The following is a 13,183-nucleotide window of genomic DNA, read 5'->3' on the forward strand; positions in this document are numbered from 1 at the left end:
GAGGTAAATCAGCATACAAGAGGAAGACTGAAAACTTGGCTGACTGGTGTAATAACAACAACCTCTCGCTCAATATCAATAAGACCAAGAAACTGATTGTAGAATCCAGGAGAGGGAAGCCAGAGGTGCCTGAGCCAGTACTCATTGGAGAATCAGAGTTGGAGGGGGTCAGTAACTTTAAATTCTTGGGTCCCACTCTCAGAGGTCCTGTCCCAGACCCATCATATAAATATAATTGCGAAGACAGTACTACAGTGCCCCTACTTCCTCAGGAGTCTGTGGAGATTCGGTATGTCATCAGAAACGTTGGCAAACCTCTGCAGATGTGTGGTATAAAGTCTGCTGATTGGCTGCATTATGGACTGATCGGGGAACACCAATGCTTTTGAGCAGAAAATCCTTCAAGAGGTACTGGACTTGGTCCAGTATGTCACGGGTAAATGTCTCCCAAATATTGAGTTTATCTACATGAAATGTTGCCGTAGAACAGCAGCATCCATCATCAAAGATCCTCACCGCCCAGGCAATGCACTTTTCTCGCTGCTGCCATCAGGTAGAAGGTACAGGTGGCTCAGGACATGCAACACCAGTTTCCAGAACAGCTACTATCCTACAAACATTTGGATGTGAATGTACAAGGCTTGACCAGTAAGTTCACAGATGGCACAAAATTAGTGGATGGTGTTCACGGTGAAGATTATGGTAGCTTATAGGGGATCTAAATGGGCAGAGGAGTTGTAAATAGATTGAAAAACCAACCCGAGCAACAACGTTTCCATGGTGATTATGGTGATTATGGTGATTGGTGATTATGTGGAGGGAATTGCCAGAGGAATTGGATGAGGCAGACCCAATTGTATAATTCCAGAAGCAGTTGGGATGTGTAGGTGGAGTGAAGAGGCCAGTAGGGAAATGGGCCCATCACAGGAAATTGGGACCATCTCGGTGAGCACTGTAGTCAGCATTGTCTCATTGGGCTGAAAGGTCTCTATCTGTGCTCTGTTACTCTGTAACTCTATCAGTAGATGCATTGGACAGACACAGGCATGGTGTGGGAGTTCATGGTAACAGGGAATGTTTTGTCCCTAAGCCAACGGATGCTCTGATACAGTGGATGGCGATATTGTTATTTGCAAATACTGTAACCGTACTCTCTCTGACTCACAGTCTGCATGTTTGTAATTCAGGGTATCACCAGCAGGTGGAGCTTTCCTGCTCCTGGACCAAACTGCAAACAAGACGACGGCAATCAACAATCGTCAGTCAGATACAGAATGGACAAAGGTATGATCACTGGGAACATTCTAACTAAATTTCTGTCCTGTTGGCACACACTAGTACAGATGAACAAACTTACACAAATGCTAACTGGGCACAGAAAACTTTCATCAAGCAGTATCATTGATCCCACTGGTAAAGCGGCCTTGATGTAATTGATCAATCTAACAGTTCCAGCTTAGGGATCTGACACCGGTAATGGTCGAATCACGCCACTCAACTGAGTGAGTTTCAAAGCTTCACCTGAGTGAAAGGAGCAGGTACTCCTGGATCAGGTGGCTGTGAGTGAAACATAGGAATGCAATAGCGGGCTTGTGGGCTATGTAAAAGTTTAGGGTCAGTTTCTGCTTCACCTCGAGACAGGCCCTGATGTGTAAGATATCTCCAACTTTCATTTATAAAATTCAGAACCAGATGGTAGGAGCATTTCCAGGAATTCAGAGATTGTGTGATAAACGAGCATTTCAGGTTTTGGAAGGGCAGCTATCAATTCCTTCCTGGTTTTCTTGGCTGCTGCGGAAAGGAGGTGAGGGGAGTTTCCGAAATCTGTTTTCTGTAGCCGAGCCGAGAAAATTGGTAGCATTGGGAATGGCTGAGGATCAGATGAGATCTCATTCTGGATAAATACGCGGTCTGCTTCAATGTTTTAATACCCGAATCTATGTCTGGGCTGTGTTCAAATGGTGAATGTGAGATCTCAATATTTGCCTATTAAGATGATCTACTACCTGGATTTAAAATTCTCAGGATCTCTGATGGAAAACCCGGTATAGCCAATGACCAAATGTCTCAGTCCCCAGCAGACATTGTGATTGCGCTCAACTCTGATTCCAGGGGGAATAAAACAGATATAACAGCCTGGACACAGGTCCTTTGGCCCAGCTAATTCATGCTGATCCAAATGTCTTTGTGCTTGCTCCATTTTCCCACAGCTTTTCCCAAATTTCCCTTATAGACTTCTATCCTTTTCCCTGCCCACATACTCTCAACTTTGTAAATTTATTTGTGTTTACTGCCTCTTCTGGCTGCATGTAATTTATACCAATCACCCGCAAATCAGAGTAGATAAATCCCCAGGATCTGACAGGGTGTTCCATCGGAACTTGAACGAGACTAGTTTTGATATTGCAGGGGCCCTGGCAGATAAATTTAAAGTGTCGGTATCTACGGGTGAGGTGCTGGAGGATTCATGTTGTTTCATTGTTTAAAAAAGGATCTAAAAGTAATCCGAGAAATTAAAGTCCGGTAAGTTTGACGTCATATCTTTATTTAATTTCCCCGTATCACCGGACACTGTTGCATTAAGATCCCGTGGTCATCATTCAACTGCTGTGAATTAAGTCATTGGCATTACTGTGTCTATCCTGTTATTTTACTGGGAGTGAATGTGTCCAGTCACCGGCTTATCGGGATGGTCACCAAGCAGGATGTACGGTTCACAGTAACCAGCACAGTCCCACTCCAAATACGGTCAGCCAGAGTCTCGGCTCCATTGCAGTCTGAATCAGTTTTGCTCAGATCTAAATCATACTCTTATGACCTGCAATTCATCACTTATTTCAGGTAGGAAATTGAAACGAATAGGGAAAGTACTGAAGAGATTTTTACCAGGCGGATCATCGGGGAAAGTTGATTGGGACACAGGAAGCAAGGTACCGAAGCAAGGTCATATTGAGAGCGATGTACCAGAAAGTGGTACGGCCGCAGCGGAAGTGGAGCAAATGCAGCCCAGAGACACCAATCAGGACCCTGGAACCAGCACAAGTGAGGCGACTGCCTGTCTGCCCAGAGACAGTAACATCAGAGACACCGATCAGGACCCTGGAACCAGCACAAGTGAGGCGACTGCCTGTCAGCTCGGAAGCTCATTAAACACGGAATTGTCAAGTCTCCAACAAGGAGCGGGTGAGTGAAATATGAGGGTGATGTGTTTGCAGAATGTGGCAGGGAGGAGGGTAAATGCGATTCCTTGTTGGAGAGTTGGTCAGAGAGAGGGGGAATGTGTGGGTGTGGTACATGTGGTGTAGTGGGGCAGCCGTTACCCGACTCCAGGAAATGTACTACCTGCTCTGAGGATTTCCAGGATGTGCATTGGAGGAAAGGCAATTGTCCAGATAAGAGAGTATTTCCAGGATGTGAATTAAGGGAAATGTATTCGCCAGGTTGGAGAGAGTATCTCTGGGAAGCGAATATTACCGACAGGCCCAGCATTTATTGCCGATCCAAAATTGAAATAGGTGAGTGAGTCGGATGGGAGATGGACTGGTTTGCATTAAATGTGGTCCTTCTATTAACGTAATACCGAGAATATTGCTTGGTAGGTATTAAGGCCAGTGTTGGAGATTGGGAATAAATCCGTTTTTTTGTCTGTAGGCAGGTTCAAGTCATGTTTTTTTGTTGAGTTTGGTGAGAGCGGTGGAAATGAAGAATATTTGAGTTCAAGCCTACATTTTCCTTTTTATATTCACAGATACAGAGTTTACAATCCGCGACCTCCTAGCAGAGGGGGAGGAATATCGACTATACCAACTGACAAAGTTCTATAGAGACAGACTCAAACAAGCAATTCAAGAAAAGGTTGAAAGACTCGGTTGGATGTTGACAAAGGAGGGACATTTCAGTAGAGAAGAAAATGAGGTGAGTGTATTTAGTGTATTGTCACTGAACTGCTGGTATCAGATATTAATCTCCTGCACATTCTAGGCATTCTACATGGCAGTGGAGACTTTGATCTCTGACTTGTCTCCAGCAGATCTCGTTTCAGCTGTTAATGTGGGGAGCACTGGGAACTACAGGGTCAACCTCAGCTTTTTATCTCCCACCTGCTGTATTTATCAGTGTGATATGAGAGCAGTGGCGGCAAGTTATGGAAACTATGACAATTAAAGAGGAGGAAGTACTGACACTTTTAAGGAATATAAAAGTGGATAAATCTCCGGGTCCTGACGGGATATTCCCTAGGACCTTGAGCGAAGTTACTGTAGAAATAGCAGGGGCTCTGACAGAAATATTTCAAATGTCATTAGAAACGGGGATGGTGCCGGAGGATTGGCGTATTGCTCATGTGGTTCCATTGTTTAAAAAGGGTTCTAAGAGTAAACCTAACAATTATAGGCCTGTCAGTTTGACGTCAGTGGTGGGTAAATTAATGGAATGTATTCTTAGAGATGGTATATATAATTATCTGGATAGAAAGGGTCTGATAAGGAATAGTCAGCATGGATCTGTACGTGGAAGGTCATGTTTGACAAATCTTATTGAATTTTCTGAAGAGGTTATGAGGAAAGTTTACGAGGGTTAAGCAGTGGATGCTGTCTATATGGACTTCAGTAAGGCCTTTGACAAGGTTCCGCACGGAAGGTTAGTTAGGAAGGTTCAATCGTTGGGTATTAATATTGAAGTAGTAAAATGGATTCAACTGTGGGTAGATGGGAGATGCCAGAGAGTAGTGGTGAATAACTGTTTGTCAGGTTGTAGGCCGATGACTAGTGGTGTGCCTCAGGGATCTGTATTGGGTCCAATGTTGTTTGTCATATACATTAATGATCTGAATGATGGGGTGGTACATTGGATTAGTAAATATGCAGATGATACTAAGGTAGGTGGCGTTGTGGATAATGAAGTAGGTTTTCAAAGCTTGCAGAGAGACTTAGGCCAGTTAGAAGAGTGGGCTGAAAGATGGCAGATGGAGTTTAATGCTGATAAGTGTGAGGTGCTACATTTTGGTAGGAATAATCGAAATAGGACATACATTGTAAATGGTAGGGCATTGAAGAATGCAGTAGAACAGAGTGATCTAGGAATAATGGTGCATAGTTCCCAGAAGGTGGAATCTCATGTGGATAGGATGGTGAAGAAAGCTTTTGGTATGCTGGCCTTTATAAATCAGAACATTGAGTATAGGAGTTGGGATGTAATGTTAAAATTGTACAAGGCATTGGTAAGGCCGAATTTGGAGTATTGTGTACAGTTCTGGTCACCGAATGTTAGGAAAGGTATCAACAAAATAGAGAGAGTACAGAGAAGATTTACTAGAATGTTACCTGGGTTTCAGCACCTAACTTACAGGGAAAGGCTGAACAAGTTAGGTTTTTATTCTTTGGAGCGTAGAAGGTTGAAGGGGGACTTGATAGAGGTATTTAAAATTATGAAGGGGATAGATCGAGTTGACGTGGATAGGCTTTTTCCATTGAGAGTAGGGGAGTTTCAAACAAGAGGACATAATTTGAGAATTAGGGGGCAATTGTTTAAGGGTAACACGAGGGGGAATTTCTTTACTCAGAGAGTGGTAGCTGTGTGGAATAAGCTTCCAGTAGAAGTGGTAGTGGCAGGTACGGTATTGTCATTTAAAGTAAAATTGAATAGGTATATGGACAGGATAGGAATAGAAGGTTATGGGCTGAGTGCCGGCCACAGGGACTAGGTGAGTGTAAGCGTTCGGCATGGACTAGAAGGGCCGAGATGGCCTGTTTCCGTGCTGTAATTGTTATATGGTTATATGGCTGTATATATCGGGACTTCGAACAGGCATTCAGTCTGAAACTGATTTCAAATCTTGTCTGAACCGTCGGGCAGTTTCACCTCATCTCATTAATCCAGGATGAATATTGAACTGTCAGATTGTAAACTGAGACAACCGGCTTCACTGCTGCACTTGACAAAGGGAAACCTGCTAACCACAACGGTCTTGGCTCCGTGAGTCCCCAAACAATGTGTGGCTGACTTGTCATAGTCATAGAAAAGTACAGCACAGAATCAGGCCTGTTGGCCCATCTAGTTCCATGCTGGAATGCTTAACTATGTATTCCCATTGATCTTCACCAGGCAATGGTGCTCTATACCTTTATCATTCATGGATCTATCCAGACTTCTATGAACCGCTTGTACTGCTTGCGCTGCTAGCTAGTTTCACACTCTTAGCCCCCTCTGAGTCAACAAGTTTCACCTTTGTACCCCTTGAGCTTTTCACCTTTCACACTTTACTGATAACCTCTTGTTGTAGTACCTCTTTACCTCAGTAAAGTGTTGCTTGCATTTATCCTGTCTGTACCCCATGTAATTGTGTAAACTTCTCCCATATCTCCCGTCAATCTTCTACGTTCCAATGAATACAGTCCTATCCCGGTCACTCTTTTCTTATAACTTAGGTCTTCTAGTCCTGACGACATCATGTTTTTTTGTGTGTACTCTTTCAAACTTATTTCTAGCTACCCTGTAGGTAGGTGAGCAGAACTGCACATAATATCCAATTAGGCCTCACCAACGTCTTATGCAACATCATATCCCATCTACTGTACAGGATATTTTCATTTATGAAGGTTAATGTGCTAAGAAACTTTCTTTCAGAACCACAACTTGAGCACATTTGCCATCACTTTCAAAGACTTATGGACCTGTATTCCCAGATCACTCTGTTCTACCACACTTTTCAGTGCCATACCGGTCACTGTGTAAGATCTACACTGCTTGGTCCTCCCAAAGTGCAATTTGTATGCATTAAATTGCACCGGCCCCTTTTAACCCCATTCTCCATTTGGTCTAGAACTCACTGCAAGCTCTTGTAGTCTTCCTCTTTGCCCACTGCACTTTCCCAATGTTGGTGTCATCCGCAAATTTGCTGATTCTGTTAACCATAATTTCATCCAGATCATTGATATAGATGACAAACAACAACAGGCACAGCGCCGATCCCCGTGACACTACACGAGGTACAGGCGCCAATCGGAAATCCAACAGTCTGTAGCCACACTCTGGATTCCTCCAAAAAGCCCGCGTCTAATCCAGTTTACTACCTCATCTCGGATGCTGAGCAACTGAAACTTCTTGACTGAACTGCTATGAGGGAACTTGTCAAATACCGTGCTGAAGTCCATGTAGACAATATCCACAACTTTGGCCTACAGCAAATTTACTGGAAACTTCCTCGAAAATGTCTAAGATAGGTTAGGCGTGAAAGATCACGCACAAAGCTAATATCTGATGACCACAAAAGTCAGTAGTTTGACCTAAAAGGGAAGAAGAACTCACAACATACAAAATAAATCTGCTGACTAGCTGATCCCAAAAATCAACAGTTTGTCCTAAAAAGGAAGAAGATCAATAGGTTGTCCTGAAAGGGAAGGGGAACAAAAAAGAAATCTGATGACTTGCTGAATATCTAACTAATGAGAGACAGGGACACACCATTCCAGGTCACTCTCCTTGGAGTTCACAAACAGTGATTGTCTTGTACTAGATCTGACCTACTCAGCCATGAATGGTATTAGAAAATAATGTGTGTTACACCCGTGAGTGACTCTGTTCTGGTTGGGGTTCATTGGCGCTGTATGTAATGAATCAGACAGGCATTATCCAAAGACAAGAGGAGTCATCTGTAAATATCATCTAAAATTCATCATCTGGAGACGCCTGCTTTAGTGGTAAACCTTTAAATCTCTTTCACAATTGTAACTCCTCAGACCTGGTAGCAGTGAAACTGAGGGATTATATCACAGTGCAGTGGACCATCAGGGAATTATGCTGATTTATTCCATAATTATTGTCCATTATCCGTGTTATGGAAATCTTTTCCAATTTCCTACTGCTAACTGTTCTGGGAGATCAATCATTCAAACCCGGGACATCATTCCTCGTATCTCTCAGAGCAATGTCCTAAGCCCATCCATGTTCAGTGGCATCCTCGATTACCTTAATTCCATCATCGGTGTATGTTCTGGTCAGGTCACTCGTCTGAGTGCTACCGGTACCATGTAACCTAGTACTGCCTGGTCGAATGGTCGGTGACTAAACCAGCTCCTCCACCAGGCTGGCCTGGTGAGGAGGGTGGCTAGACACCCTGCAGGATGAAAAACAAGACCTGTCAAAGGGCGGATGACCCCTCTGTTAGAGTCAACGGTCATCTAGCAAAGAAGAGCGGAAAGGGCATCCCTCGCATCGAAGCTTGGTCTGGCCAGTCACTGCAACAGAACTTCCCCCAGCCGTCTTGGACCCAACCTGGCTGCTGGATCCAGGAGGGGATGTCGAGAGGGTGGATCTGGACCGGTGCAATGCCCTACTCACCTAACATCCACTCACGCACCCGGTTCCTTTCTGAGGAGTGGGGTACCACCCCACTAACTGACTTAAAGGAACCATCATCATCCTGTGGGATGGATAGCCAGAGATAGAGAGAGAGAAAGATGTTGCTTGAAGACGGTTCAATGTTTAATTCGTAATTCCTCCGTAAATGAGGAAGCCCATGCCTGCATTCAGAAAGTGATCACCATTTTACAGCATGAGTGCCGGGCAGTAACCATCTCCATCAAAAGACGGCCGCACTGACATTCCTTAATGTTCTGTTGTCTTTACACATCATAAGACCATAAGGTATCGGAACACAAGTAGGCCATTAGGCCCATCTTCCTACTCCGTCATTACATCATGGGTGATTTACTATCCCTCTCAACTCTATTCTCCCGCCTTCTCCCAGTGAAACTTGCTGACCTGACTAGTCGAGAAGGTACCAACCTCTGTTTTAAATATACTCAGTGTCCTGGTCTCCGCAGCTGTCAGTGCCAATGAATTCTACAGATTCACTACTCCTCAGCTGAAGAATCTCCTCACCTCTGTTCTAAATGGACGTCCCTCTATTCTGAGGCTGTTCCGTCTGGTTCTAGACTTCCCCACTTTGAAACTTCATCTCCACATCCTCTCAATGCCTTTCGATATTCCACAGGTTACAATTAGATTCCCCCGCATCCTTCCACATTCCAGCCAGTACAGGCACATCCAGGAATCATTCTAATCAAAATCAGGTTTATTATCACTGGTTCTGACAGTTTTGATTCCTCTCTGAACTTTCCACAATGCCGTCACGTATTTTCACTGACCAGGGGACTAAAACCGTTCATAATATGCAAGTGTGGCCTGGCCATTGCTTGTTCTTATATTCTAATCCTCTCAAGATGAACGCTAACATTTGTTTTTGCCTTTCCTAACACCGACTCAACCTGGAAGGAATCCTGCACTATGTCTCCAGAGACTCTTTAGAACTCTCAAAAATATTATTTCTGCAAAGTGTCTGGCCATGTACCTCACTATACTACATTCCAATTGTCACTGATTTGTCCATTTTTTCATCGGTTTATGTCCTGCTGCAAAATCCCTGCTTCCTCAACGCTTCCTGTCTTTCCCCATATCTTCGTAACGTGCACAATCTTGTCCATAAAGCCTTCAAATCATTGACATAACGGGAAAAGGAACTGTCCCAAAACCAACCACTGCAGAACACCACTGGTCACCAACATCCAACAAGAAAAATTCCCAATTTGTTCCCATTCTGTGCTTCCTGACAGTCAGACAAAATCTGTCTGGAGAAAATCATGGATCCTCTATCAATGCTGGTATCTCTCTTGTCCTACTGTCAGCCCCTGTCTTGTTAAACGGCATCATGTGCGGTACCTAGTCAAACGTCCTCGGGAAGTCCAAGTAAACAATTTGCACCGACTCTCCGTTGTCGACCCAGCATGCTGTTCTCTCAAAAAATTCCAACAGTTCTGTCAGGCAAGATTCCCTTCCATGGATTTCGGCCTTTTTCTTATCATGTGCGTCCAAATACCCCGAAACCTTATCCTCAATTATCGACTGCTGACGTCTTCTCAAACACTGATCAGACTAAATGGCCTATAGTTTAAAATGACCGGAACCTTTCCAGAATCTAGTGATTCTTGAGTGATCATCACTCAGTCTCTTCAGAAGCAATCGAGTGCAGTTGATCGGGTCTTGTACCTTTAGTTTTTGGTTTGTTGGGTGGTAGAGTTGGTCTCCTGACTTGGTGTGTCTGGGTAGTCTTGTTTTGACTGGTGGGTTTGGAGCTCCTTTCCGGGGAACGCGCTAAGACAGTAGCGCGACATTAATACGCAGCAGCCTCTCTGGACTATGGATTTGGGGATTACAAAACGTTATGTGAATTTTCTGGTGTAGTCTGTTTTGTCATATGCTTTTGTGATATCATTCTGGAGGAACGTTGTCTCATTTTTTAACTGCATTGCTTTTGTGGTTTCTAAATCACAATAAACAGAAACTGAACTGAACTTAACTGACTCATCTATCTTCAGAACTTTCAGCTTCCCGAGCGCCTTCTCCTTAATAATTGCAAATTCACTCACTTCTGCTACTTGACATTCTCAAATATCTGGCACGTTCTAGTGTATTTTTTACAGTGAAGACTGACGCAAAATACTTACTAATACCTTTTGTCATTTCTTTGTCCCTTGACAGTACCTCTCCACTGTCATTTTCCAGTGGCCCAAAATCCACTTGCCTCTCCTTCACTCTTCATATATCAGACGGACCTCTTGGTGAGCTATTTTACGTTATTCGCTAGCCTACCTTCATTTTCCATATTTTCTCTACTTACGGCTTTTTAATTGCCTTCTGGTGGTTTGTAAAAGCATACCAGTCCTCCAGCTTTCTACTATATTTTGTAATATTATGTCCCCTCTCCTTTGCTTTTGTGCTGCTTTGACTATCTTGTCAGCCATGGTTGATCATCCTCCCTTTAGAATAATTCTTCATCTTTGTGATCATTTGTCCTGAGCCTTTTTAATTGGGCCGAAAAACTTTAGCCACAGTCCCTGTTAGTCATGTTCGAATATATTTGTGCCCAGGTCTTCTCCTATGCCTCTGTAGTTCCTTTATCCAACTGTCACACTGATCCATCTGACTTTACCTTCTCCCTCTCAAACTGCAGTGTGAGTTTTGCTATTTTATGATCACTGCCTCTTAAGGGATTATTTACCTGAAGCTCCCCAATCAAATCTGGTGCAATACACAAATCCATATCCGTCTTTCCTATAGTGGGATCAACCATAGGCTTCTCTCAAAAGCCATCGCATAGGCATTCTATAAATTCCCTCACTCAGGATTCAACACTGACCTGATTTTCCAAAGCTACCTGCATATCGAAATTCTGCATGACTATTTTCACATTCACCTTTTTGCATGCCTCTTCCCTCTCCTGTTGTAATTTGTAGGTCACATCCTGGCTAATGTTTACAGGCCTGTATCATCAGGGTCACTTTACTTATGCAGTTTCTTAACATTTACATCGTCCAATCCGATATCACCTCTTTCTCAGGACTTTTCATTTTTAATGACAGCAGCTTCGACCCAACACTTTCACCTACCTGTGTATCCTTTCGATTCAATATTTATCCTTGGATTTAAGCACCCAACTATAAACTTTTGTCAGCCACGATACAGTGATGCCCGCCATTCATTTGTTTTTGTTCTCTCTCCCCCCTCTTCCTTTCTTGTTGTCACATCTTGTTGATGTAATACTGCACATTGACAGACTGAGGAAATTAATCACATTGCATCTACTGCAGGGTGTCAGTAAATCCTTATTTTTACACAATATTGATTAAGAATTTCCTTCAGTTACTGTTTCTCTGTTAATGACTGAACCCAGAGAGGATGAGGCAGCAGCCCAGTGACTGCATCTGTTCTGAAGCTACCGGGGCCATGAACAGATATTTTCCTGTACATTCTCCATGTCTGTCTGTCTGCTCCACAATAAATTCATTGTTTCCTTTTGCAGAAAGTCACTGAACTGACAGAGACGGGAAACCGGACAGAGAGTTCCAGACTCTTCCTCAGTTTGGTGATGGGAAAAGGCTCCCGGGCCCGAAGGGCGATGTGGGAATCCTTTGTGACATGGAGGACTGAGTTACCGAAGTTGGACAGAATACTGAAGGAAATACAGGAACTCGGTATGTTAAAACCACGCACTGAACACCATGCACATTGAGATAAACATTTTAGTTAATTTAATTTTTTAGCTGTTTCCATGGATGTTTTTTTAAATATTTAAACAGGTCCTGATCCACAGGAATACATGAACATCGCCCAAGGATTATCTGAATTACCCGCTCAACTGATCGGTGAGTGATCAAATGCACAGTTCAAACCACTTCTCAAATGTTAGTCTGTCACTTGACAAAACTTGGGTATAAAAATTCCCCATTAATCATTCGCTGATCTCTGGATTCAAGTAACAATTCAAAGAATCTCTCTTTGCAGCCTGAATATTCTACAATATATTTTTCTATTAATCCATCTGTTGGTTCTGCTGAATCCATGTAGACCACATCTACTACCGTACCTTCATCAATTACGTTTTGTTACTTCTTCAAAAAACTCAATTAGCTTCGTGAAGCACGACCTTCCCTTCACAAAGCCATGTTGACCCAGACAGTAAATTCCAGACACCCACAACTCTGTTAAGAAACTACCCACAATTGCTGTAATTTTACCCCATCTCACCTTAACCAAATGCCCTCTGGTATTAGACACCAGTCTTAAGTAAACAATAACAAACAAAATAAAGGCTGTCGACCCAAACTCTTATCTCTCAAACTTGCACACCTCAGTCAGATCTGTATTCTACCAGCAGAGTAAACAAAGCAAGTTTATCAGACCTCTACTTGTAGCACATGTCACCGAATCCAGGCAACACCCTGATGAACCTGTTCTGCACCCTCTCCAATCCTTCCAAGAGCTGGACAATCAGATGTGAATACAATACTCCAGATGCTCCCTAAAACCATAAGATCCAGGAGCAGAATTAAGCCATTCGGCTCAGTGAATTTGCTCTTCAATTCCTCTCTACCCCATTATCCCAGTAAACGTTGACACTTTTCCTAATCAGGAACATATCGACCTGCATTTTAAATATACTCAATGAGGTGTCTTCTTCAGACGTCTATGGCAATAATTTCACCGGTTAACCACCCGCCAGCCAATAAATTTCTCCCCGTTTGGGTCCCCGGCAGCCAGGGCAATTCCCCACATTTCTCAAGCATGTTAATTTTCTGTATGAACCTCCCATGTGGGATCTTGTCAAAGACTCTGCCAATATACAAGT

General features: G+C 43.3%; 1 protein-coding gene across 2 annotated transcripts in view; it reads left to right on the forward strand.

Moving 5' to 3' along the window:
- The first annotated feature begins 1,198 nt into the window (after positions 1-1,198).
- The window catches only part of LOC140721111 (NACHT, LRR and PYD domains-containing protein 3-like), a 28,017-nt gene continuing 16,032 nt past the window's right edge, over positions 1,199-13,183 (forward strand). For both annotated transcript variants that reach the window (XR_012097317.1, XM_073035975.1), the window contains exons 1-5: positions 1,199-1,284; positions 2,842-3,183; positions 3,749-3,915; positions 11,858-12,029; positions 12,135-12,200. Coding sequence is in view for 1 of the 2 variants with exons in the window: in XM_073035975.1 (XP_072892076.1) it covers positions 1,275-1,284; positions 2,842-3,183; positions 3,749-3,915; positions 11,858-12,029; positions 12,135-12,200 (757 nt within the window). In the remaining variant the exon portion in view is untranslated. The remainder of the gene's footprint in view (positions 1,285-2,841; positions 3,184-3,748; positions 3,916-11,857; positions 12,030-12,134; positions 12,201-13,183) is intronic.

Source organism: Hemitrygon akajei, unplaced genomic scaffold, assembly GCF_048418815.1.
Source record: "Hemitrygon akajei unplaced genomic scaffold, sHemAka1.3 Scf000050, whole genome shotgun sequence".
NCBI classification, from domain to species: Eukaryota; Metazoa; Chordata; class Chondrichthyes; order Myliobatiformes; family Dasyatidae; genus Hemitrygon; species Hemitrygon akajei.